The sequence below is a fragment of the Anolis sagrei genome, chromosome 6 (genome assembly GCF_037176765.1).
Source record: "Anolis sagrei isolate rAnoSag1 chromosome 6, rAnoSag1.mat, whole genome shotgun sequence".
Classification (NCBI taxonomy): Eukaryota; Metazoa; Chordata; class Lepidosauria; order Squamata; family Dactyloidae; genus Anolis; species Anolis sagrei.
In genome coordinates this window covers 93,848,439-93,875,208 of record NC_090026.1, presented here as the reverse complement: position 1 = coordinate 93,875,208, position 26,770 = coordinate 93,848,439, and the positions used below count along the sequence as shown (strand labels likewise).

The 26,770-nt window shown below is 38.9% G+C and overlaps 1 protein-coding gene across 1 annotated transcript; it reads left to right on the top strand.

Moving 5' to 3' along the window:
- Nucleotides 1–286: 286 nt before the first annotated feature.
- SP4 (Sp4 transcription factor) lies at nt 287–25,169 on the top strand. Its single transcript, XM_060782108.2, has 6 exons — nt 287–619; nt 1,135–1,229; nt 5,346–6,882; nt 18,315–18,546; nt 18,706–18,905; nt 21,488–25,169. The coding sequence occupies exons 1-6, from the start codon at nt 613–615 to the stop codon at nt 21,733–21,735; spliced, it is 2,319 nt and encodes a 772-aa protein (XP_060638091.2). The 5' UTR covers nt 287–612; the 3' UTR covers nt 21,736–25,169.
- Nucleotides 25,170–26,770: the final 1,601 nt, after the last annotated feature.

Sequence of the window (26,770 nt, the reverse complement as noted above, 5' to 3'; positions counted from 1 at the left end):
CTGTTTGCGAGGCTCGCGCCTCCTTGGCCCCGCCCCTTTCCTCCTCTCCTCTGCCTTACGCCGCGTTTCCAAAGCTAGGGCCTGCTCAGCCCCGCCCCCTCCTCCCGTTTTCTTCCTCAGTGGGTGTCAAGTCTAGGCCTCGGAAAGCTCCGCCCCTTTCCTCCTCCTCTCTGCCTTTCAGCTCTCCCCCCCCCCCGTTGCGGCCTCGCGCCTGCCGCGTTTCCAAGGCGAGGGCCGTGCTCGCGCCTGCTTGGCCCCACCCCCTGTTCCCCTTTCCTTCCTTCCTCCCGGAGTGGGTGTCAGCCTAGGCCTCGGAAGGCCCCGCCTCCTGGCCCTCCTCCGTCCCGCCCTCTCCTTCCCTTCGTCCGGCTGTCAATCAAGCAGGCGGCGGCGGGCGGAGAGAGGGCGAGCGACGCCACAGCCCAGCGGCGGCCATTCGTGGGAAAGAAAATAGGCCGACCCCGCTCCTCCTCCTCCTCCTCCTCCTCCTTCCCAGCTCCGGCCTTCTCCCCGCCGCTTCTCCAGCAGCACCCCGCCCTCCGTCCCTCCCCTCGCCGGGCTTCTCCTCCTCCTCCTCCTCAGGCCGCGCCTCGGCAAGAGCGTTGATGCAGGATGAGCGGTAGGTAGCCTCGCTGGGCCCGGGCCCGGTTGCAATCCCTCGCCTCGGCCCTGCCTCCGCCCCTCCTCTTCCCTCCTTCTTCCAGCCCCGCTTTCCTTCCCGGGCCCGCCCGCACCCTCCCAGTCCCCTCCCTGGCGCCTCCCTCCTCCTGCCCCCTCGAGCATCCTGGGCCACTCAGTAGCCGGGGATGCTTTAGGGGCAGGAAAAGGAGGAGGAGGAGGGGGAGGGCGGCAGGGGGTGGCCTGCTTGCCTGCCTGCCTCCACCCCTCCCTCCCCCCTCCGCCGCCTCGCGCTCTCCAGGCCACAAACCAATCACACGGCCCCTTTCTGGGTAGGCCGGGTTTCAAACCACGTTTTTAAGGACTCCTTTTTCCGTCACCCCCCTCCCTCCCCCATGAATGATGTGTGGAAACCATGCGTTCATTTGTTTTCCAAACCCGTTTTGCCCTGGAAATGTCGCCAATAAAAGTTACAACCGAATAATCATGCTTGCCTCATGGGGTTTGTTTTTGTAGATCCCAAGGAGGACGCGATGCCCTCGGAGGGAGAGAAGTCTCCTGAGGCTGAAAGCAACAACAACAACAAGAAAAGCAAAAGTGGAGCCTCTCAGGTAAAATTCAAGCCTGGGGTTGGGGAGGGGAAAGTGACAGAACAGATTGCACCCCCGCTGTTTAGCTATCAGTATTTATTTAGGAGAGCAATGAGCAATCTGGATAAAACAAGTGAAGAGCAGAGACATCACACTGGCAACCAAGATCCACATAGTTAAAGCAATGGTATTCCCCATAGTAACCCACGGATGTGAGACCTGGACCTTAGGGAAGGCTGAGAAAGAGCATAGATGATTTTGAACTGTGGTGTTGGAGGAAAGTTATGAGAGTGCCTTGGACCCGAAAAGATCCAACCAGAGAAGAGCCAACCAGTCCATACTTCAGGAAATAAAGCCTGACTGCTCATTGGAGGGAAGGATATTAAAGGCAAAGATGAAGTACTTTAGCCACATCATGAGAAGAAAGGAAAGCTTAGAGAAGACAATGATGCTGGGGAGAATGGAAAGAAAAAGGAAGAGGGGCCAACCAAGGTTCCAACAGACCTCACTACCTCTGAGGATGATTGCCAAAGTGCAGGCGAAACGTCAGGAGAGAATGCCTCTAGACCATGGCCATACAGCCCGAAAAAACCTACAACAACCCAAGGGCAAGATGGATGGATGATATCCTTGAAATGACTGGCTTGACTTTGAAGGAACGGGATGGCCACGGCCGACAGGGAGCTCTGGCATGGGTTGATCCATGAGGCCACAAAGAGTCAGAAGCGACTGAACGAATAAATAACTATTTTTTTATTTACGATATTTCTACCCTGCCTTTCTCAAACTCGAAGGTGACTCAAGGCGGCTTTACAACATAGGCAGCTATTTAATGCCATTAAAACAATGTAAAAATTACAATAAGCATTTAAAACAGAATTATAGCATACATACATTAAAACCTTTAAAAACATATGAAACCATTGTTGCTGTTTTTTTGTTTTTAGTTATCTTTTTCAAACAGGCTGCAATGAATAATACTGTAATGCCTTTTGTTTGTCACATTTAAACAGAAAGACAAAGGGAAAAGACCAATAGAGAGGACCAAGAGATCATCATTAGCCTGCATAAAAGCTTCCTCTTATCATTATCTTCCAGCCCACTTTACGTAAGGTTAAGTGTCCTTAAAAATACTGTTTTCTGATGGTCTTTGGCAACCCCTCTGACACCCCCTCACAACCCCCCCCCCACCAGGGGTCCTGACCCCCAGGTTGAGAAATACTGGTCTAAACCATTCCAATATTCGATTTCACATAGTACCATGTTTAGCTATTGCACTAGGTTTCCAAAGGCTTGTTCAAAAAGCAATGTTTTCACTTTTCTGCGGAATGTCAGGAGGGAAGGGGCTGATCTAATATCCTTAGGGAGGGAGTTCCACAGCCAAGGGGCCACCACTGAGAAGGCCCTGTCTTGTCCCTGCCAGTTGCACCTGCAAAGAAGGCAGGACCAAGAGCAGGGTGTCCCCAAATGATCTTAAACTCCTAGATGGTTAATTAATTCATGGAATAAATTTGGCAACGAAATATTTTGCCTTGGAGTGTGGCAAAGTTTCCATCTCTGTAAATTTTCAAACAGAGGCTGGATGGACATCTGTTGGGAATGTATTTATTTATTTACTCTTTATACCCACCTTTCTCTACTGCAAAGGGGACTCAAGGCAGCTTACATAGAGGCAATTATTCAAGGCCTTAAAATACATACAATTCCCCCCCCCAAAAATTAAAACATATTAAACATTTAAAAACATTACATTTCATATTAAAATCATGCTGTCCATAGTCATAGTCCAAGCCATTCCATTTTGTTGTTATTTATCTGTTCACTCACTTCCAACTCTTCATGACCTCATGGATCAGCCCATGCCAGAGCTCCCTGTCAACCGTGGCCACCCCCAGCTCCTTCAAGGTCAAGCCATTCACTTCAAGTATACCCTTCATCTATCTTGTCTTTGGTCTGCCCCTCTTCCTTTTTCCTTCCATTTCCCCCACCATCATGCTCTTCTCCATTCTATCCTGTCTTATTATGTGGTCAAAGTTCATCTTTGCCTCTAATATCCTTCCCTTCAGTGAGCAGTTGGGCTTTATTTCCTGGAGTATGGACTGGTTTGACCTCCTTGTGGTCCAAGGCACTCTCAGAATTTTCCTCAAACACCACAGTTCAAAAGCGTCTATCTTCCTTTGCTTCTTTATTGTGCAGCTCTCACATCCATAGGTATACCATTGCTTTAACTATGCGGATCTTCGTTGCCAGTGTGATGTCTCTGCTCTTCACTATTTTATCGAGATTGGTCATTGCTCTCCTCCCTAGAAGTAAACATCTTCTGGTTTCCTGACTGCAGTCTGCATCTGCAGTAATCTTCGCACCAAGAAATACAAAGTTTGTCACTGCCTCCATGTTTTCTCCCTCTTTTTGCCAGTTATCAGTCAGTCTGGTTGCCATCATCTTGGTTTTTTATGTTTAACAACAACCCAGCTTTTTCACTTTCTTCTTTCACCTTGGATATAAGACTCCTCAGCTCCTCCTTGCTTTCAGCCATCAAAGTAGTATCATCTGTATATTTAAGGTTGTTTCTAACTTCAGCCTTGGATTCGTCAAGCCCTGCACATTGCATGATGTGTTCTGGATACAAGTTGAATAGGCTGGGTGAGAGTATACAGCCCTGCTGTCTTCCTTTCCCAATCTTGAACCAGTCTGTTTCACGGTCTGTTCTAACTGCTGCTACTTGGTCGTTATACAGATTCCTCAGGAAACCGACAAGATGACCTGATATCCCCATACCACTAAGAACTTAGCACAATTTATTTTGATCCACATAGCCAAAGGCTTTAGAATAGCCAATAAAACAAAAATAAGAGTTTTTTCTGAAACTCCCTACCTTTCTCCATTATCAAGTGGATTTTGGCAATTCAGTCTATCATTCCTCTGCCTTTTCTAAATCTGGCTTGTACATTTAGCAACTCTCTCCATGTATTGCTGCAGTCTACCTTGCAGGATCTTGAGCACTACCTTACTGGCATGTGGAATAAGCTGTTCCATAGTCATTCCATATATTCCAGATCTATTAATTACACTGTACTGTTCTCCAAAGACCTGATCCCACAGCCAAGTTTTTACCTTTCTTCTGAAGGCTAGGAGGGACCTAATGTCATTGGGGAGAGTTCCATAGCCGAGAAGCCACCACTGAGAAGGCCCTGTCTTCCCCACCAGCTAGGCATTGAAGCTGCAAGACCATTAAATGCTAATAAAGGTGGCCATTTGCCACATTCACACTTGCCTCTAGCAGACGAGAGTTCTTTCTCCCACCCTGGACATTCCACAGATATATAAATCTCACTTGCCTAGTTTTCAACAGACCTCACAACCTCTGAGGATTCCTGACATAGATGTGAACAAAATATCAGGAGAGAATGCTTGTGGAACATGGCCATACAGCCCAGAAAACTCACAGCAACCCAGTGATTCCGGCCATGAAAGCCTTCGACAACACAGTGGCTTGATTGTTCCTGGCTGGACAGGATGGCTCTAGGGGTCTCTTCCAACTCTATGATTCTATAAATGCGCTTCTTTTCTTCTTGTATAGGAACCCAAGTGGTTTGAAGACCTTATTTTATTTTTAAGAGCTAGTGCTGTGTGAGAAATTTCATTATTTGGATGTACTTGTCTAGATTGGGGGAAGTTGTTTTCATGCATTCATCAAAGGTCTTCAGATGGTTCAATGGGAGAGGAATTATATAACGAGTGAAGAGTTTTGCAGTTAACGCTTTGGATAGCTGATATTACTCTACAAAGGCCCCATCCACACTGACCATTTAATGCAGTTTCAAAACAAGATTAAAGAAAATAGTTTCACTGTGCAGATGATTACATAGAAACTCCTGGAACCAGTTTGAGGCCTGGATGGTGATCATACAACCCACAGAACAGTGATGTACACTTTCATGTGCTTTTGTTGGAACTGTCTGGTCACCAGAATGTAAAGTTAACTTTGACCAGAATTAAATGCTCAGTGTAGATGGGCATAGTAAGTATACAAATGTCGGTGTATTTAGCTTTCTTATTTCCTAGTATTTTTTGTATTATTTTTTAAATTATTCGCATATTCCATTTACTTTCTACTTTGTTCTTTCTCCCTGTTAGGATTCCCAGCCTTCTCCTCTTGCATTGCTGGCAGCAACATGCAGCAAAATAGGGACTCCTGGCGAGAATCAAGCAACTGGACAACAAATTATAATAGATCCAAGTCAAGCTTTGGTTCAACTTCAGAATCAACCACAACAGTTAGAATTAGTAACAACTCAGCTTGCCGGAAATGCTTGGCAGCTTGTTGCAGCTGCCCCTCCTCCTGCATCAAAAGACAACAATATCCAGCAAACAACTTCTGTCACTTCGACTGCAGCAAGTCCCTCCAATAGCAACAATGGAAATGCATCCCCTACAAAAACAAAAACAAACAATTCTTCTGGAGTAATTCCAGGACAGTTCCAAGTCATACAAGTACAGAATCCAAGCGGTAGTGTTCAGTACCAAGTGATTCCGCAGATTCAGACAGAAGGTCAACAAATTCAGCTAAATCCTGCTAATGCCACAGCTCTGCAAGACTTACAAGGTCAAATTCAGCTCATCCCTGCAGGGAATAATCAAGCTATTCTTGCAACTACAAATAGGACAGGTTCTGGCAATATTATTGCCCAAAACTTGGCAAATCAGACAGTGCCAGTCCAAATCAGGCCTGGTGTTTCTATTCCATTGCAGCTACCTATTGCTGGTACTCAGGCCCAAGTTGTAACATCACTGCCAATAAACATTGGGGGAGTGACTCTAGCATTACCTGTAATCAATGTTGCAGCTGGCAGCAGTTCCGGACAGGTTATCCAGTCCACTGATAGTGGAATTTCCAATGGGAATCCGCTACTATCAACACCGGTCACAACAGCTTCTGTTAGCACTATGCCAGATTCACCCACCTCCTCTTCTATCTGTACAACCACTGCCTCCACCTCATTAACCAGCAGTGAAACCTTAGTAAGCACTGCAGAGACAGGCCAGTATGCAAGCACAGCAAACAGTTCTGAGCCTAATACTGAAGAACCTCAAACAACCACATCAGAAACAGATAATCAGAACTCTACTCAACTTCAGTCCAATGGATTGCAAAACGTTCAGGATCAGTCAAATTCATTACAGCAGGTGCAAATAGTAGGTCAGCCTATTCTGCAGCAGATACAGCTCCAACAGCCACAGCAACAGATTATTCAGGCTATTTCGCCACAGTCTTTTCAGCTTCAATCAGGGCAAACTATTCAGACCATTCAGCAGCAGTCTTTACAAAACATTCAGCTCCAAGCAATGAGTCCAACCCAAGTGCTCATAAGAGCACCAACTTTAACCCCATCAGGACAGATCAGCTGGCAGACAGTACAGGTCCAAAATCTTCAAAGCCTTTCAAATCTCCAGGTTCAAAATACTGGGTTACCCCAGCAGTTAACCATTACTCCTGTATCATCAAGTGGTGGTACTATTGCTCAGATTGCACCAGTAACTGTTGCTGGTACTCCAATAACATTAAATGCTGCACAGCTTGCTTCAGTGCCTAATCTTCAGACAGTGAGTGTAGCCAATTTGGGTGCTGCTGGTGTTCAAGTACAAGGTGTTCCTGTCACCATTAATGTTGCAGGTAAGTAAACTGTTGAAAATATTTCTTCAGTGGTGTAGCTATAAAAATAAATGTTAAGGCTTTGGCTTCATTGAATGCAGGAATTGAGGATCTTCTGTTCTTTCAAAATTAATTTCTTACATATTATAAAGGACCGTGGGTAAAATGGGAAAGCTTGGAAATCTATGAATGCAGAACAGTAAAAAGACTTGAGTTAATTAGGCAAATAAAGAAACTGCATGGATTATATTGTTGCAGGTTACATAGCAGTGTCTGATGTAGGCTTGGTCTATGTTCATCTTCATGGTTTTCACTGAAATGAGTGAATATTAGCTTCTAGCTCTCATAAATTTTAGTTATTTGTGTATGGATTACTGAATGAGCACACTACTTAGGTAATGATTAAAACTCTAGTTAGAACATTTATTATGTAACTAGCCGTCCCCTGCCACGCATTGCTGTGAGCCAGTCTGGTGATCTGGAAGATAAAGTAATGAGAAAGTGCTGGTTTCTAATATATTGTAATTTCTTTATGCTTTTGGGTAAACAGTATTTCTTGTGGTTTCTTTGTCAGTGTTGCTGTAGAGATTGTCTGGTTTGCCTACTCTGGAACGTTCAGCATATAATTGTCCTTTAGGGGTCCCTTTCAAATCTATGATACTATATCTGTGATTTACATGTGTGTGTGTGTGTGTGTGAATCATATATGGGGCTGGATGGCTCTTTGTCAGTAGTGCACTAATTGTGTTTTTTTGCCCTGATGAAGAGAGTTGGGCTGGATGGCCTTAAGGCAGCATTTCTCAAGCTGAGGGTCAGGACTCCTGGGGGGAGGTCGCGAGGGGGTGTCAGAAGGGTTGCCAAAGACTACCAGAAAACACAATATTTTGTGTTGGCCATGGGGGTTCTGTTTTGGAAGTTTGGCCCAATTCTGTCATTGGTGTGGTTCAGAATGCTCTTTGATTGTAGGTAAACTATAAATCCCAGTAACTACAACTCCCAAATGTCAAGGTCTATTTTCCCCAAACTCCATCTGTGTTCATATTTGGGCATATGGAGTATTCATGCCAAGTTTGGTCTAAAGTTTTCATTATTTGAGTCCACAGTGCTCTCTGGATGTAGGTGAACTGCAACTCCAAAACTCAAGGTCAATGCCCACCAAACCCTTCACAGTATTTTCTGTGGGTCATGGGAGTTCAGTGTGCCAAGTTTGGTTCAATTCCATTGTTGGTGGAGTTCAGAATGCTCTTTGATTGTAGGTTAACTATAAATCCCAGCAACTATAACTTCCAAATAACAAAATCAATTTTTGAGTGATGGTCACTCCTTGGGAACGTAGGTGTCTTGTGGCCAAATTTGGTGGCAATTAGTCCAGTGGTTTTTGAGTTATTATGTCACTCAAAACAAACAGAGCATGTTTATATATATAGATGAAACAGTGCTCTAATAAAACTTTGTCTGAATTAACATGTACACATTGTTTTCATCTGATACTGTTCTGATTCTGTTCAGGAGCCCAGAAAAACTATACAATTGCTTATTTGATTCTCCAAGGAGATTTTTCAAACTTTTAAAAAGTCTGCAGAAGCATGAAATGTGTATTTAAAGATGTATGAAATAAAAATATAGTCAAAATTAGTAAGGTCCCCAAGATTGCATGTGGGAGTGTACCTACTGTAAAATACTTGTAGAAAATGTCATTAACAAAAAATAACTGCATTAATGAGATATTAACTAAGCCCCTAATACTTTGATAGTTATTTATAGAATGTTGGTTGAATTTTACTGCTACTATCAAAGAGAACCTGAAAGCCACATTTGTAAATTCTCTGTTTTTTAAGATAAAATAATACTTCTGGTTAATAGAAAATTAGTATGTTTTTTCAGTGCATGAGAGCTATAATGAATCTTACATTTCAGTTTCTGTTTGAACATTTTGATGTTACATTCATTCTTTTTGTTTCTCTTCCTATTTTGCATGCAAAACATTTTTTTGCTTACTGGCCACTAAGTTTTGTTTTCTCTAAATCTAGCAAGTCACAGTTTCCTTGTAAAACATGCTTTTGACATTTCTATCATAAGAGGGATAAGAGAAGGAGGAATCACATGAATTTGAAACTTCATGCATGATTCTTAATAGTGTGACCTTTTTGGCATCTTTCCCTAGAGCTGAAAGCTTACATAATTGTATTTATGAGATTTATATATTACATTCCAGTGACTTGTCAGAATGTATGCCATAATAAAGATGCAGAAGAACAAGTGCTGTATCGTTTCTTCTATTCTTTCTCCTTGAAACTCCTCCCAAATATTTCCCCTTTAATGGGACAGGGACCATATTAGGAAGGAAATGAGGAGACATTTAAGGAGAAATGAGTGGGAACTTCCAACAACTTCTTTATGAAGCACTCGAATTCACATTTTACCCTGTTGCATGTAGCTTGCCCCACACATTTAGAGCTGAAATTTATCCATAGGACGGATTTCCCATGGCTTACCACATCTCATTGAACAATCAGATGTGTGCATTTTAGCGAATACCATATTTTCAGTCACAATACTGAGTTTACCTTTTCTGAGGCCTTTGCTCTAATTATACACCTGCATCATAACAGTAGGCAAGCAGTAGCAAAGACTTCTCAAGCTTGTATAGGAGCTGTATGCAGTACAATCTCTAGCACTATCTTTTAAACTAAATCGGTGTTTGCTTTTCATCCTCCTGACTCTTAATAAAACATTCCTTCAATATAAGTTTGAATGTGAACATTAGCTGGACATTTTTTCTTAGTGACTATATCCTGTGGTTGACCTTGGAACAGGGTCTGACAATAAAAGTGGCATGACCATCCCTGTCATCAGGATTGCAGACTAAATTTAAAGACAGGGTATACATACAATATGTGGTGGGAAAGGGAAAAAAGAAAGGTTAGCACCTTCTACAATTAATGTGATGGACACTGGTCCATAGCTTTCTGGAATGGTTGCTGCCAGATGACAGTTTTTCAAGAGTTCAACATCTTTATTAATGACTTAGATGAAGGGTTAGAAGGCATTATCATCAAGTTTGCAGATCACACCAAATTGGGAGGGAAAGCCAATACTCCAAAAGAAAGGAGCAGAATTCAAAACGATCTTAACAAATTAGAGAGATGGGCCAAAATTAACAAAATGAAGTTCAACAGTGACAAATGCAAGATACTTCACTTAGGCAGAAAAAACGAAATGCAGAGATACAGAATGGGGGATGCCTGGCTCGAGAGCAGTACGTGTGAAAAAGATCTTGGGGTCCTCATGGACAACATGTTAAACATGATCCAACAATGTGATGCAGCAGCAAAAAAAAAAAAAAAAAGCCAATGGGATTTTGGCCTGCATCTATAGGAGCATAGTGTCTAGATCCAGGGGAAGTCATGCTACCCCTCTATTCTGCCTTGGTTAGACCACACCTGGAATATTGTGTCCAATTTTGAGCACTGTTGGAACTCAGCCGGTGTTTGAGCCTGAATCGATGATTGTGTTTTCCCCTCCTAATGTTTCTGGGTCTGATTTGGATAGTGAGTCTGATGAGGTGCAAAATGGAGACACTTTGGACAATAATGTTACTGCAGACACACATCAAGAGGGGTCAGGGGAAAGGCTAAGTTCTCATGAGAAAGTTTCTGTCAGAGCAAGGGAAGAAAGTTTTCTCACTTCTCCAGGCTCGAGTTTGCAAGATAGCTTGACACCTGCTGGAGGTAATGAGGAGATAGATAAGACCAGTTTCCGTCTTGAAATCAGTCAGAACCATCGAGAGGTCCAATGTTTATGCAGGTCAGAAAGAATTCAGCAATTAAGACCAAAACTGGGGGAAGTAGAAACCAGTTTTTGGGACTTAAATTGGGCCCTTAGATAATCGTCTTCAGATCAGGCATCATTTGGAATCAAGCTCAAGTCTCCTGGAAAATTCCTGTTTCAAGTGGCCTCATCTCTAAGGCTATATCTAGCTTTCCAAGTGGATTAGCAGTGGCTAGTCTGTTCATGGTTTTCTATTGAAGGCTTTTGGTTATTCACTGCATTTGGATTATTTCTGCAAGCTTTTTGGGACATTGTTATTATTCCTATGTTTGGACACTGTTTATATTGCTGCTCTATTTGGCTTTTTTTTTTTTTTTTTTTTGCTTTTGGACTTCTACCTATTTTATAATCATCTCTTTTATTGGCTCCAGTTATTCTTCAATAAAACAGGACTCTTCCTTCATCCAAGGTGTGGTATGATTAATGATTAGAGGCCCCTTTTTCTGCTCTAGTGTGCAACAAACACCATAATTGAAGAGAGATATTGACAAGCTGGAATATGACCAGAGGAGGGTGACTAAAATGATCAGGGGTCTGGAGAACAAGCCCTATGAGGAGCAGCTTAAAGAGCTGGGCATGTTTAGCCTAAAGAAGAGAAAGCAGAGAGGAGACATCATAGCTATGTATAAATATGTGAGAGGAAGCCATGGGGAGGAGGGAGCAAGCTTGTTTTCTGCTGCCCTGGAGACTAGGACGCGGAACAATGGCTTCAAACTACAAGAAAGGAGAGTCTGTCTGAACATTAGGAAGAACTTCCTGACTGTGAGAGCCATTCAGCAGTGGAACTTTCTGCCTCCAAATGTGCTGGAGGCTCCTTTGGAAGCTTTTAAACAGAGGCTGGATGGCCATCTGTCGGAGGTGCTTTCAATTTGATTTTCCTGCTTCTTGGCAGGGGGTTGGACTGGATAGTCCATGAAGTCTCTTCCAACTCTATGCTTCTGTGAGTTGATAGAGGGCCAAAAGCAACTGACCGTTCCCAGCAGATGTGGTGGATTAGCCCTCCAGACATAATAGTCTATGTACTGTGCTCTGTGCAAAAACTTACTATTTTATTTGCTCTTGCGTTAATTGTTTTTAAGACTATTCATTGATTAAATAGAGACAGATAAACGAATGTGGTATAGATCATCCTGCATAATTGGCAAACCACTAGTTTTATCGTTTTTAGTGATGCATTGTAAAAAAAAGTCAATTAAGCATCTATTTTCATCTTATTGCAATAAATCCTTTTAGGTCACACTAAACCCAAGTTATCTGTGGTAAAAAAAAATTGCATTCTCTTCTACACAACTTCATCCCAGATATGTTTTGGTAACTCCTTGGTCATCATAATGCTTGTTTAGAAATGTCCTTCAGCAAATTGTGGAGCTTTCTAGAGATCACATGACACTGGGCTTTCACACACATGGGATCTATTCAACTATTCATGATTTTTGTGGGCAGCGGGTTACAGCAGAACTTATTTACGTGTGGCACAGCGAAGAGAGTAGGTACTTACATAACCCAATATGGTGATTTGCTTTTGTTTACCTAACCTTTGTGCCAAAATAAAAATATTTTGTGTTCATCAGTGTCAGCTGAAACCATTTCTGTTCTAACTTATAATACAACAAAATATAGAGAAGTCAAAGGGTGTTGAATATTTTAAAAGGAACTGTTTTTTGACCAGTTTTGGTACCCTGTTTGTAAATGGTAATCTCAGCTCTAGAGTAGAATCAGATGCATTGCACTTGCATGGAAATAGACACTGCAGTTTTTCTCGAACATTGCAAACCTTGAGATATAATGGTTATCCATATCTCTTTTTTGCTTTGACATGTGACAATTGTCTGAGCATCACGGTGCCAGTAAATAGCACTGTACATTGTTTAATTCACAACTTCTTAATGTTTATTAGCATAAATTGCATTTATGAGGATGAGAAATGAATATCATGGTAAATTAGAATCTGTCAAAAACATACAAGTGATGGTTATAACATGGTCTTCAGATGTATTCCTATTGTGTTTTGCATGTTTATAATTTGCAACCCAAGCTTCTTTCTGCAGTAAGATGAAGTGCTATGAAGAACTGATCCACTTGAAACTACATGTAGCTGCTTTTTTTTTTTTTAGAAAACATCTCAACAGGACAATGTTAAATAGCAGGCATAAATGTTTGAGAGAACCAATGTGATGCAGTACTTCAAGTACTGGACTAAGACCTTCGTTAAAATCTCTGCATGGCTATAGAAACTCATTGGATACAGATAATGGCAGATGTCCCTGAATAAATTTTGCATGTTGTAGGTTCACCTTATAGTCACCAAAGGTCAGGAACCAGCAACAGGCACACAACAACCAATCCTTGAGTAATATTAAAAAAGTAAGTATTCAAGGACCTCACAGCTTCTGAGGATGCCTGCCATAGATGCAGGTGAAACATCAGGAGAGAAGGCTTCTAGAACATGGCCATACAGCCCAAAAAACCTACAACCCATTATTCAAGGTTTTCTTTGTTTTTCTAACTTCCATGTTAAAGAAAGTACACATGGCAGTGCAGTGTCCAATTAAGTAATTTATATCATTAATGCAAAAGTTCCTTTAAATAAGAGGTAGAAAATTGTGCAGTGATAAGGGCTAATTAGTATGTTCAGCCGTACTAGAAATGGCATTGTGTTACTTCTGATTACCATTTTGGTTTGATAAGCAGTTGAAAAGCTAGTTCATTTACATTTATATCTGTGAAGGGAAGTCTACATCATTTCCTCCACATTTTCAATAAGCACTGCTAATATCAGCATGTGTCTGTCAGTTTTGGGTGTATTATTTGGGATATCTCTTTTGTTGTATTATTTTGTGATTTTTTAAAGCTTTTTAGAGATTTTATTCTCTTATACTGCAACATGTATTTACAATGTCTATATTTGCCAAGAAAATTAGTTAAACATCAATAGAAAATGTGTACAATTTTGAGAAAGATGAATGAGAACGTTTTTTGCCTATATGCTGTTTCACTACTAGCATGCAGTTGGCTTTTTACATAAGGCAGAATTTACAAAAACTTGGTATCCACACAGCCGGAGTCTGTGACGATGTAGTCTATTCATACCCCCTTAGAGTGCTACCATCTTGGTTCTTTTGAGAGTAGACTAGGTTCTAAGACCATCTTGTTGCACTTTGCTATTTGTTGCTTATGTAGGGCTTACTCTATATTCATAGATGCTCTGTCTGCAATGCTAGATTGCAGATTCTAATAGAAGATCTAATTATGCTGAGTGAGTAGTGAATCAGGTTACTCAAATTAGTTGTGTGGAACAGATCCAAAATCATCCCCTTAAGAACTGGAAATTGTTGACAGTCGGAATTATTTTTAAGCTGCCAAGAACTAGCTGAAAAGTGTGGTTAATTCCCATATTCTGTTCAGGACGGAGTACATATTCAAGTATAAGTCAACCCTCAGTTCTCTGTGTATTTGGTATGCTCTTTGCACAAGGGCAAAACTGAATAGGTTATTGTGTTATGTTTTATCCGTTAATAAAACATAATGTATTATGAACCTTCCTTGGAGAGAAGGTCCAGTGTGGTGTTGATACTCTCTTATTCAACAATAAAAAATGGACACCCCCCCCCTTTTTTTTAGGCAGAAAGTGTCTTGTAATATCTTAGACAAAGATTTAGACAAAACCACTTTATTAGCTAAATGGAGCTTAATGGACCCAATAGGCAAACTTTTACAAAGCCAATCATCTTACTTTTGCCTGATTGCCATGAACAAGGCACTGGGGTAGCCAGCCACAGCCAGCCAGTCCTTTACAGTCAGTAAGTAATGATAAAATTAAATTATTGACTGCATCTGCAAAAAGGAATAAATGGATGGATGTGTCTTGAGGGTCCCCTCCAACTCAGTAGTGGAAGCAAATGGATGTCAGGAGAGTTTGGGTAATACCTTTCTGCCCAGAAGAAGAGGGTCAGTCTAGATGTCCCTTGATGGGGTCTGTACTATGATTTCTGTTCTCCACCAATTTAACACAGCTTATGCCACAAAAACAAAGTTTCTGGAGTAGAACAACTACTTTCAAAGTAGAAACCACCCAGTGAAACAGGAAATAACACTTTCAAACCAGGAACAGATTTTCTTTATTATTAATTTTTTATATATAAAAGTTTGAAATTTTGCCAAAAATCCATGGAGAAGTCAAAGTTTATGAAATTCAGCGAGCTAACAGTGGTCCATGTGTTCTACCACTGTAGCAAGTTTCATCAGGATTGGTCTAAAAATGATGGAGGGAGAATCTCCTGAAGTTTCCCCAGTTCCAGTACTGGTATTTTCCTACTGTGCATGCGTGTCCACATTAAAGTGATTCGGAAGTTTCATTAGTTTCAAATATATATATTTTTTAAAAATTCGGAAGTGACTTTAGAAGCCTCCTACATCCAAAACGAGTTTTGAACTTTTTTATTTTTTTATTTATTTTGGATCGACCAAGCCTAATAGGCATGTGTGCAGGAAAGAATTCAAATAAGTGCTATAGGTCTGACTGGTGCAACCATGGTTCTTTTTCTTCTACACATTCATTTGTAGCCTATAGTTGTTCCTTTTCAAAGCAAAGAAATAAGAACAGGTTAGCAATTGAAATCTGTTTAAACTCTGTGCTTTGAAAATAACCCTTTCGCTACACTCCTGTATAGATTTTCTCAGAAAGAATTCCCATTAGATTAAGTAAAGGTTATTTCAAGCTAAACAGCACTACATCCTGGGTGGTACAATTCTACTACTCTAAATATAATTTTGCAATAGAATAATAGTAAAATCCTCCACAACCTTTCCAGCATTTAGCTAATAGGGCTTTTCAAATGTAAAAAAGATGTACATTATATTACAGTTCAGCATGAATTTAGCTTGATTTTTCCTTCATGGACTGTTCATGGCAGACATGAAGATCCAGCTGCATGGACTGTTTTGAGAGAAATAATGACATGCAGCTGAAGTGCAGCTGCTACTATTCCACTGAAATAGTAATTAATAGCAAGCAATATTATTTGGGATTGTGCATTTTAGGTTAGAATTTCTTAAGATAATTTGTCAAATAATGTAAAGTTTCTGTTTTTGAAGAGTTCACATATTCTTCATGTTTAGATGGTAGTTGTCAATACAGTCAAAAGTAAAATCTTCTGATTCTAGACTGATTTGCAGTTGTACGACTTGCTGTAGTTTCCTAAATTGATCTTCACAAACAAACCGTATATCTTCCCTTTAATCCCCTAGAAAGTTTTGTGTCCAAGACATATCTCTTTGGAGATGCTATGAACTTAAAGGTTCATAAATACTCACTTGAAAGTAAAGTAATCTCTAGATGATCCATTTTAAACCAAGGACTGTTTCATAAATTATTTGAGAACTTCCCTATCTTGTCTAAAAGGAAAAATAATTCTCAGCCATCCTTACTAACAATTTTTTTTAAAAAAGCCAGAATGGCAACCTACCCCTTCTTCAAATAATAGTATTATTAATAACAAACTGGAACTTATTTTTAAAACTAATAGCACTTTTCTTGTCATAGTAAATAGAACATAATCATATTAAATATAAATGAAATTTAAATGTTATCCTCCATGATCAGCATGTTCTGTTGAAGTAAGAACAAGGATTTTCCCTAGGATTTTGAAGGGTAGGGAATTGCACTGCAAAGATCTGTGGAAGTATGTGACATGATCTGAACTTCAGTAATTTTGGAGAAAGAGTACTATATTGAAATGAGAGACAGGATTAGGGAGCAGGTATAGCTTACCTATCCAAACGCATCTCCCTTTATGAGCCAGCTAGGGCATTGATATCAGCGGGGGAAGTCCTGCTCTCCCTTCCGTCAGTGGTGGCCCCTCGGCTGTGGAACTCCCTTCCCAGTGAAATTAGATAGGCCCTCTCCCTCCTGGTATTTAGAAAACAACTAAAAACTTTGTTATGCAAACAAGCATTTGGTGAGTAACAACAATAATGTAACAGATAAATGACAACCTCGGGATCAGTGCAATGTTAAAATGTTTTATGTTTATGTTTGATGGTTTATAGTTTTAATGGTTTAATTTATAGTTATATGTTATTGTTTTAGATGTGTGACATACTGTTTTTATTGTATGTGAGGCAAGGAATTTTTGCCATTTATTTGATGTGAACCGCTTTGAGTCCCCTTGGTGAGAAAAACAGTATATAAATGCAATAAATAACAACAACAATGATAATAACAACAACAGGTAATTGACTAAAGAGAAAATAGTTGAAGTAGGTGAGATATGACAAGGAAGGGGCCAGAGATTTATCCACAGGACAGGAAGTGATTAGGAGCACAAACACTGTGTTTGTTATTATCTGTGGTTTCACATATTTATGAGAAGCCCTGGAACATATTCTTTGTGGGTACAGAGATCATTCTTTATATAGGAAATGACTGAATATCAACAGCAAGCAAAATACATCAATTAAATAGGTAATCTAGGTTTTCTCTGCTTGGCCGATTATGACTGGTCATATAATGGAAAGAGGTTCTTAGCCCGGTTCTTCAGGATGAGACTTCCAAAATGTGCCATTATGCCAGAATTAATATTTAGTTTAAAAAAATGTAGTTATCACTTTGATGTACTTAGTTTTCATCATGACTGAGAACATGACTGTCACAATAAATTCCAATTTCTTAATATTCATCAAAGAAAAGATCAATCAAAAAACATTTTTTGTTTCCCTGGAAGTTAATTTTCTTAGATTTGATATCCTCTGCAAGTTGTCTAGCCACTGTGAATCCCCTTTGGGAAGATAAAGCGAGGTACAAATAAATATAACAACAACAACTATGGCCTCATCTAATCTGGCTTGGTCTATATAATTACACATCCTGCTTTCCTGTCCCTATTGCAGACGCTGATCTTGCTACCTAGCTCTTTATGGTGGGATATGGAAAACTCTGTGGAAGCCACTTGTCCCTCCTTTCAAAACCTGCTCAAAGATACACACACACACACACACACATACACACAATTTCCTGAAGGGAGATGATTGGAGCATTCTAAGAGATCTTGGGCTTTCCAGAAATTTCTGGTGGCTGGCCCTGAAAATGAGTAATCCCAATTTATTCTTAAATTGTTATGTGACAAAATGTATATCATGCCTTATTTACAATATTTAAGGTGCCACAGTGTGTTTAATTTATAGCAACCAGTTGAAGAACAACAATTATGGGGAGATGCAGTCAAGTTTTGTCAACATTTTAAACTATTTTTTCCTAAGCAGTCATGTCCACTTTGTCATCAAATTCTTCCCACAGTAGTTCACCACAAAGTATTGGAACAACTGCAGCCAAGACAACAGTTATCACACATAGGACATCCACCAATTTTGTAAACACATGTTTCTGCCTATTTGAAATTAGTACTGTATATTTTTGAGATTTCAATAAAATGAAACTTTCCTTTTTTAAGATAGAGTTCTGCATTGAATAACTTATGAAGGGATGGAACCTGCCACTCAAAAGCATTATCTACATCAGAGAACTCTAGGTGATTCTTACAATAGAATAAAACAAGTGTTTAAAACTACATTGCGATCTTTAAACAATCTGATAAGTTAAATGATTTGTCTTTTTTGTTTTGCAGGTCAGCAACAAGGACAGGATGGAGGCGTGAAAGTACAACAAGCCACAATAGCTCCTGTAACTGTAGCTGTAGGAGGCATTGCGAATGCCACAATTGGTGCAGTTAGTCCTGACCAGATAGCTCAGGTTCAGTTGCAGCAAGCCCAGCAAGCGTCTGATCAAGATGTGCAGCCTGGAAAAAGGTTAAAAAGAGTTGCTTGCTCATGCCCTAATTGCAGAGAAGGAGAAGGAAGGTAATTGTCAGAATAGTTGTAAAATATCGGGTATTTGGGGGCTGACAGTAATCTTTTTGCATTCCTGTTACCTCTCTTAATGAAATTAATTCATCTTTATTCTGAGTGCTCATTCTAAATTGTGCTAAGCTAAGTGTTATTGTTTTGTGTGTTTGGTAGAAGCGGTAATGAACCAGGAAAAAAGAAACAACATATTTGCCATATTGAAGGTTGTGGAAAAGTGTATGGGAAAACATCTCATCTGCGAGCACATCTTCGCTGGCATACTGGTGAAAGACCATTTATATGCAATTGGATCTTTTGTGGGAAAAGATTTACAAGAAGTGATGAATTGCAAAGACACAGACGAACACATACGGGTCAGTGAACCGATCTATACAAAGATTTCTGTAAAGTATATTTTCTTTAATAATGTAACTAATTTGCAGGAATACATTATGATTTCTGCTGAGGTGATTTCAATCCCATGTCTCTCAGAGCTGCCTCTATGTGGCTTATCTTCAAATCTGTTATATAGAAACCTTATATAAGAATGTCTTGCATCTGTATTCAGAAATATCATGGAAGCTAGTTAAGAAATACACAGGTTTCCTTGGAGGAGTCCTGTGCAAGGCAGCTTGGGGATTTTGAATGAATTTCAAAATGAAATACAACAAACAATAAAAATTGACATCCTTTTAAAAATGGTTTAAATGTTGTAAGTATTACTGCTTATTTAATTGTTTTTCACTTTCACGGTATCTGTTGTCATTTTATTTTTTTTTAAAAGTCATCTTGTAAGGCATCTTGGGTCACATACTAGGTAAAAGACAGGATATAAATTTAAGATAATAAAAAAGAACCTTTCATCACCATCAGTTTTTTTTTGTTGCCCACTTCTTATGTCTTAAAGCAGGGTACAGCATAGTTGGAACCGATAGATAAAACACAATAACATTGAAATACATATATTAAAATTCATAGAACAAATTTTAAAATACAGCTTACTTGTCCAAACATATCTCCCTCTATGATCAACCTCAGAGATTAAGATTGTCTGGGGAGGCCCTGCTCTCAGTCCCACCTCCTTTGCAGGTGTGGTTGGTAGGGGTGAAAGACAGGGCCTTCTCAGTGGTGGCTCCTCAGCTATGGAACTCCCTCCCTAGCAAAAATAGAGCAGCCCCCTCCCTCCTGACCTTCATGAAGAAAGTAAAAATGTGGTTATGTGACCAAGCTTTGAATAGCAAGTTTTTAGTGCAGTAAGAGAATAATGAATAGTGAACTGAAATGGGCCAGAAGATGATTTTGGATGGCATGATTTTAATAATTGGTTTTAAATTGTGATGTTTTGATTGTTAGTTTTAATATAAATGTTTATTTTATTATATGTTATTTCTGGCATCTAATTGTTGCCTAAGTTGTAAGGTCACTCTGAGTCCCCTTCGGGGTTGAGAAGGGCGAGATATAATGATGTAAATAAATAAATAAAACACCAATACTAATAAAATGTAAAGTTAAAATTCATAGTTTAAAATTGACTCAGTAGGATATTTTGACAGTTCATTTAGCTGTCAAATCTCTGCCACTTCATGCCACAGTCTAGGAGCAGCTGATGGAAAGGTCCTTTAGGTGACAACTGCCAGTTGGGCTGTGGCAAACTGGAGTAGCCCCCCCTCCCCCACCCAGGACCCTAGTGTGGAGTGGATTACATGGGAGAAGGTGATTATTTAGATAACCTGGCCCCAAATCATGTGGGGCTTTAAAGATCACAACCAACTTTTTGTACTTTGGCAGCAAACTAATTGGCAACTAGCACAGTGATTTTAGTATGGATGTAATATTCTCACTCCTAGATACACCTGCACTACCATCTGCCAGAAGGCTAATGTAACATTAGTCACTGCAGAAAATGTTTTAGTCTTCACTTCGTCAAGATTCAGTACCATTGAAATGCATTTAAAGTTAGCGTATAGATAACTGGTTTCATTGATTTTAGATATAATGAAGTATGTAACTTTGGGAACATCTTTACTGTGGAAACTGCCAGGTTGACACCACCTTTGTTTATTTATTTATCACATTTATATCCCGACCTTCTCACGCTGAAGGGGACTCAAGGCGGCTTACATAATTGGCATTATTCCATGCCCAAACAACAATTAAAAGCAATTAAACAACAATTTAAAACAACATATGTAAACATTAAACAACCATTGTGTATAAATCCAGAGCCAGATAGTCAAATAATCATATTCATCAATCCAGGGTCAGTTCCAACTGTATTGCACAGATATTTATGATGGGCCAAATGCTTGCTCCAAAACTGCCATACCATACACTTTTACTACCATACAATAACATTGTTGTCCGCTATGGTATCCCTGGAATTATAGTTTGCTCAGGCATCAGCAGTCTTTAGCAGAGGAGTCTAGAGACCTTATAAAACTACAACTCCCATAATTCCAGAGCACTGAGTTATGGCAGTTTCTAAAGTCATGTCAGACTACATTAATTCTACCATGTAGCTGATCCAGACCAGTATTTATTTACTGTTTTTATATACTGCTTTTCTCACCCCTGAGGGGACTCAAAGCGGTTTCCAGCATAGTCATGGCAAAATGTAATGCCAACATACATGTGAAAAACCAAAACATAAAATCAAACAATAGCACATGTGTGTTAAACTATTAAAACCATATTAAATCATAACACAGCAACATTTAGACATTAAGACATAGAATTAAAACACACACATACACACACATATATAGTGTGTGTGTGTAAAATATATACATTTCCATATACATATGCATCCTGTTTTACTGAGTGATAATATACATGTTAATAGTATCCCCAAAATATTAATTAATTTTAAAAGCATTTTCATTATTACTATCATAATTTAGCATTGTGCTGTTAGTATTAAAAGGCTGTCTTTTGTGTTTTTGTTTTTTCCTGATAGGTGAGAAAAGATTTGAATGCCCAGAGTGTTCTAAAAGATTTATGCGAAGTGACCATCTCTCCAAACACGTCAAAACCCATCAAAACAAGAAGGGTGGGGGAACTGCCCTTGCTATTGTTACTTCAGGTGAATTGGACTCTTCAGTGACTGAGGTTCTTGGGTCTCCAAGGATTGTTGCAGTTGCCACCATCTCTCAAGATTCAAATCCAGCAACTCCTAATGTTTCAACCAACATAGAGGAATTCTGAACATTATACGAATGCCTAGAACTGCACTTAAGTTTACATACCTTTCAAGATACGGAAGTGGGCTGGTAAAAGTGTATTACAGAGCAGGAAATCATGTATTTGGTCTTGATTTCTGTAAGTATTCCAAGTTGGAGAATTAGCACAGGAAGTGTGCACTGAACAGCAAGACAATTTTTTTCAAAAGAGAGCCAATTGGCATTGATAAATTATGGATAAAGCAGATGAGGAAATATATTGCTTCCACACTATATACATTTATATAGGTCTATATCATGATCATAAAGGATTTTTAATTGGGGTTTCTTTTTTAAATGTTTGTTGCAGCAACAAACAAAGTAAATTATGCAACAGAACGGCTGTTGGCTAGGGTTTTTTTCTCACACAAAAGTTTATAGTATTTTCACTGGAATATTTTGTCCAAAAAGGCACAACAACAAAATCCAAGAATAGTCTCATGAAGCTGAGAATCTTTTGTTTCAATTTAATTTGTTAAATATCTATCCTAAATTTGGCAGACTCTGCTCATTTTAAATGAATAATTCAGATGGCAGCATGTTCATTGGGTCTGAGGTTTATCTCAGATAATTTTGGCCACTACATTATAGTAGTGTGTATAATGACAATCAATAAACACAGATTATTCTCTTTCTAGGAGAGGTAAGAAGTCTGTAGAGCCAGTGTATACTGTAGCAACTGTTGAATCTTAGAAATATATTGACATAAGATTTTAATTAATTTCTATGTAAAAATTAAATATGGGAATCTATATAACAAGTCCTGAACTCATTCCATTTCAAGATGTAGGTGATTTATTGCTAAACCTTGGTTAACTTCAGTTACAAAGTTAGTGATTGAAATATTTAAATTTTTATTGCGATACTTGGAAATTATGAGTAGAATGTTGTACATATACATCACTGTCAATCTTTTGTCAATATCAGATATTGCCATTAATTCTTTAGACCTTGACATGACAGCCAAAGAAAAGGGTGAACCAAAAGTTTAACTCTTTAAGTTAATCTACATTTTCTCTTTCCTTAAGGAAAACAATATTCCGAATCCAAAGAGCAACTTGGCTTGCCCAAGGCTTTCAGTGTACTAGTAAGATTTTTAGAACTTAAAAAATAAAGCTTATTTGCCATATAATTTCATATGAAATTCTCAGAGGAGGCCTGCTATGTGGCATTGAGGGCTCCTACTTGATAAATCGAAGTCTCACTGCAAGTCTCATTGTTTTCGGATTCTAGCAAAACTTGTCCTCTCTATCCTTTTACGCATACCACCCTAAAAAGGCCAGCAAAACATAATTTTAAATAATGTTTTCTTGACCCATAAATTTTCTTTTTCAATAATATAACTATTTTATATATACCTTTACCATAGAGATAAGAAATTAAGTTATCAATGCTTATTTCTTGAATACAGCACAATAAAAAATAACATTATATGTCCCAGATCTAGTTTCAGTCAAAGGTATCTAGTTAGCCATAACTAGCCCAGAATATGGATGAGATTTTCATTAAAAGACAACATTTATTCAAATAGGACAATGGTGATAAATTAAATAGGAATACTCATCTACATCTGTCACACTTGAAAAACAATTTCTATATTCAGTTATCTCTTGTAGATAGATTTGTGTGCAGATTTGACTACATAATAGAAGTATGGCCAAATATAATCTGGATTTTTAATAATTTCCCATTGGCATTAATGGAACATTTTAAAAACCACCTCTGTTGTGCTAAATCTCATGATTCCCTGGTTTTTAACATTCTACACCAAAATGTTTTAACACTTTGCTTTAAAAGTACAGTGTAAAAGGCTTCTTTTTAAAATGGTCTTTCCTGTTGAGAGATATTTGAGCAAATATTTTTATACAAGTCCAAATTTTGTGGCATTGCACACATTTTTAAAGAAAAAATCGAAGTAATTCATACTGTGCACACTAGGGATGCCCCTATGTAGTGTCATACGAAGCTGAAAAACAATTTTATAACATCAGCTTATATACATGGGAAAAAAGAAAACAATTTTACACTGTGGTTTCAAGTTTCTTAAATGTTTTTCAGACATTTAAGAATCTTTAAAGTTTTGTTGTATATTATTCCATATATTTTTATTTAAAATATTTTCAGTTGATATTCCTGGCTTTAAATGCCAGAATCGGATTGAGGATACATATAATACAGGTGGCCATTAGGTAATGTTAATTAACTTTTCTTGCAAATAAACTGCAACATAAAATATATATTTTATCATTCTGCCTCATAATCAGTGCTGTAAAATCTGTTAAGCAAGTTTAAAAAATTCCATACGGAATCATGTTAAGCATTTTTTGTGAACTTAAGGTATAAATACTCTGCACAACTGTTAGATATTCTTTTCTGCATATTTAAGCATGCAGACCTGAAATGGAAGTTTTCAATCTGCAGAAAATCCCTATTACACATGTATCAAAAGGTATCGTAGAATTTAATAAAAATTAATCCATGTTAGCAGGTGCACTTACTACTCCTGGAATTAAACATTATGATAGTCTGTTCTGCATACCATTCTGAGTCCACTTTTCAGTCTTAGAAGGATCGTAAATTTCAGTGTCCTTTATTTGACTCAGTGGAATATAACTGTTGTGCGTAATAGGGCACAGATGTGCAGTAGTAGCTTGTTTAATGGCATTTCACTGTTCATTCCCTTTGCCACCATTATGAATATATAATTTTTTGCTTTATTGTACTTATCAGTGCAGAGTGTATTTATCATGGTAGAACTCCAGTGTTGGAATAGTTTTATTTTATTTTCAATATACTTTCTTGGGATAAGGTTGTGTATGTGTTCCCTGATTACATTAGAAATCGGTGTTATGTCATTATTTATCACACTGTTTCATGAGGAGAAGTAATAAGTGTGTGTAATTTAGGAGCAAAAGTTTTTGTTAAATTTAGGTAAGCATGACGTTTGGGTCCTATTTTTCAATTTTTATAATGTTTTATTGCAACAATATTTGTATTTAAGTCTCCATTTCTAATGCCTTGTGGGTTTTTTTATGCATGTCACTTAAGTTGTCATCCTTCAAAAATTGATGTGCAACATAGGGTGTTAAATCTACATACTGATTTTGAAACAGAAAAATAGTTGGTGGTGAAATTGTAAATGTTTTGCAGAAAAATCTTATAAAAAGTTTTGTAGTAATATTTCACTTGTAAATTTTTTTGTAAGAAAAGGGGAAAAAGAAAGAAAAATGCAAGGAACACCCATTCTAAAATCTACAAATTAATTCTGCCAGCAAAGCCTCCAAGGCTTTAATTTTTACTATGCTAATTTGTATAAATTTTGTGTGTTTTTGTGGATTTGGAACTAAAACTGTGTAGACGTTGTTGCCTGCAATAATATTTTGCAAGTAACCCATTAAAATTCTCTTGAGTTTAAATGTATGCTTACTGAAACACTTGTGTTTATTTTAGTACTAGCGTACATAGCCAGCATTGCCTGAATGCCGGAGGGGCTGCTGCTCCTCAGCTTTCTCCTTTCTCCAGCTCTGAGAAGGCCTACCTCACAATGTCTCCATGGCAATGCTCCTTCCCTCATACATGGCACCTAGCAGCAGTCAAAGTACTTGATTCTCTTTCTTTTCCAGTGACATTACAAAGAGCCACTTAGTAATTATAAACTTTATTTATACCCCGCCACCACCTCCCCAAAGGAGACTTGGAGTGGCTAACATGAGGCCAAGCCCAAAATTACAGTACAGCAAAATAAAATACAAGAAGCAAAAATACCATCAAAATAAATACATAAAATAACAAAATAAAATAAACAGTTTCAAAATAACATGATAGAGAAATAGAACACAGTGGGCGGGCCAAGTGTACTAGGAATAGTGCTTCATGAGGACAGAGCAGTAGTTGGAACAGACTGCATATAAAAAATATAGTTACTCACCAAAGACACATTGGAAAAGCTAAGTTTTTAGGTCTTTCTTAAAAGCTGCCAAGGTAGCTTGCCTAATCTCACCAGGCAGTGAGTTCCAGAGCCGAGGGGCCACAGCAGAGAAGGCTCTCTCCCTCGTCCCCACAAGTTGTACTTATGATGACAATGGAAGTGAGAGGAGGGGCCTCCCTTACTTAACCTAGACACAATAGATCTACTTTGATCCCTTCATTTCCCTTAGCCCTGGGTCTAAAAGGAGTGGTTGTTGATTATTCTTCAGTCGTTTCCGACTTTTCGTGACCTCATGGACCATTCCACGCCAGTGCTCCATCAGCCGTGGCCACCCCCAGTGCCTTCAAGGTCAACCCAGGATAACATCCATCCATCTTGTCCTTGGTTGGCCCTTCTTCCTTTTTCCTTCCATTTCCCCCAACATCCATTATCTTCTCCGAGCTTTCCTGTCTTCTCATTATGTGGCCAAAGTACTTCATCTTTGCCTCTAATATCTTTCCCTCCAGTCAAGCAGTCAAGCTTTATTTCCTGGAGTAAGGAGTGATTTGATCTGGTTCTGAGAGTCCTCCAGCACCACAGTTCAAAAGCGCCTGTCTGGAAGCCAATGATAGGATGATACTGTAAGAACATCATGCTTAAACAGCACTAAGTCAAGTAAAATCAGCAAGAGAGTTCAACACACAGGAAGAAAAAGCTGTTTCAAGATTTATAGTTTGCCTTCTAAGTTCAAAGTTGTCAAGATGGTTCACAGTATATTGAAAATAATGTATTTCATCGTATTATAGTCACACTTTTTCCTCCCCTTTTGATTGAAAAAGAGGAGTGTCACTTACACAGTGGCGACTATTATGTGGTGGAAAAAAATTAGCTATAGGGCTTTACCTATAGCTGCAAAGGGGGCAGGTGCACAGGTGAGTTGTACTCTACATTTATTTGCCTGGGCAGGTGTGCAGTCAAGACAATAAAGCCTGTGGCTATTATGTGAGAAACAGTAAAATACCAATTTTGCACCCCCAAAAAAGGGTGTGACTATTATACAAGTTAATACAGTGCAATAAAATATTAGAAACAAAGCAAAAGCATGCACTTATTT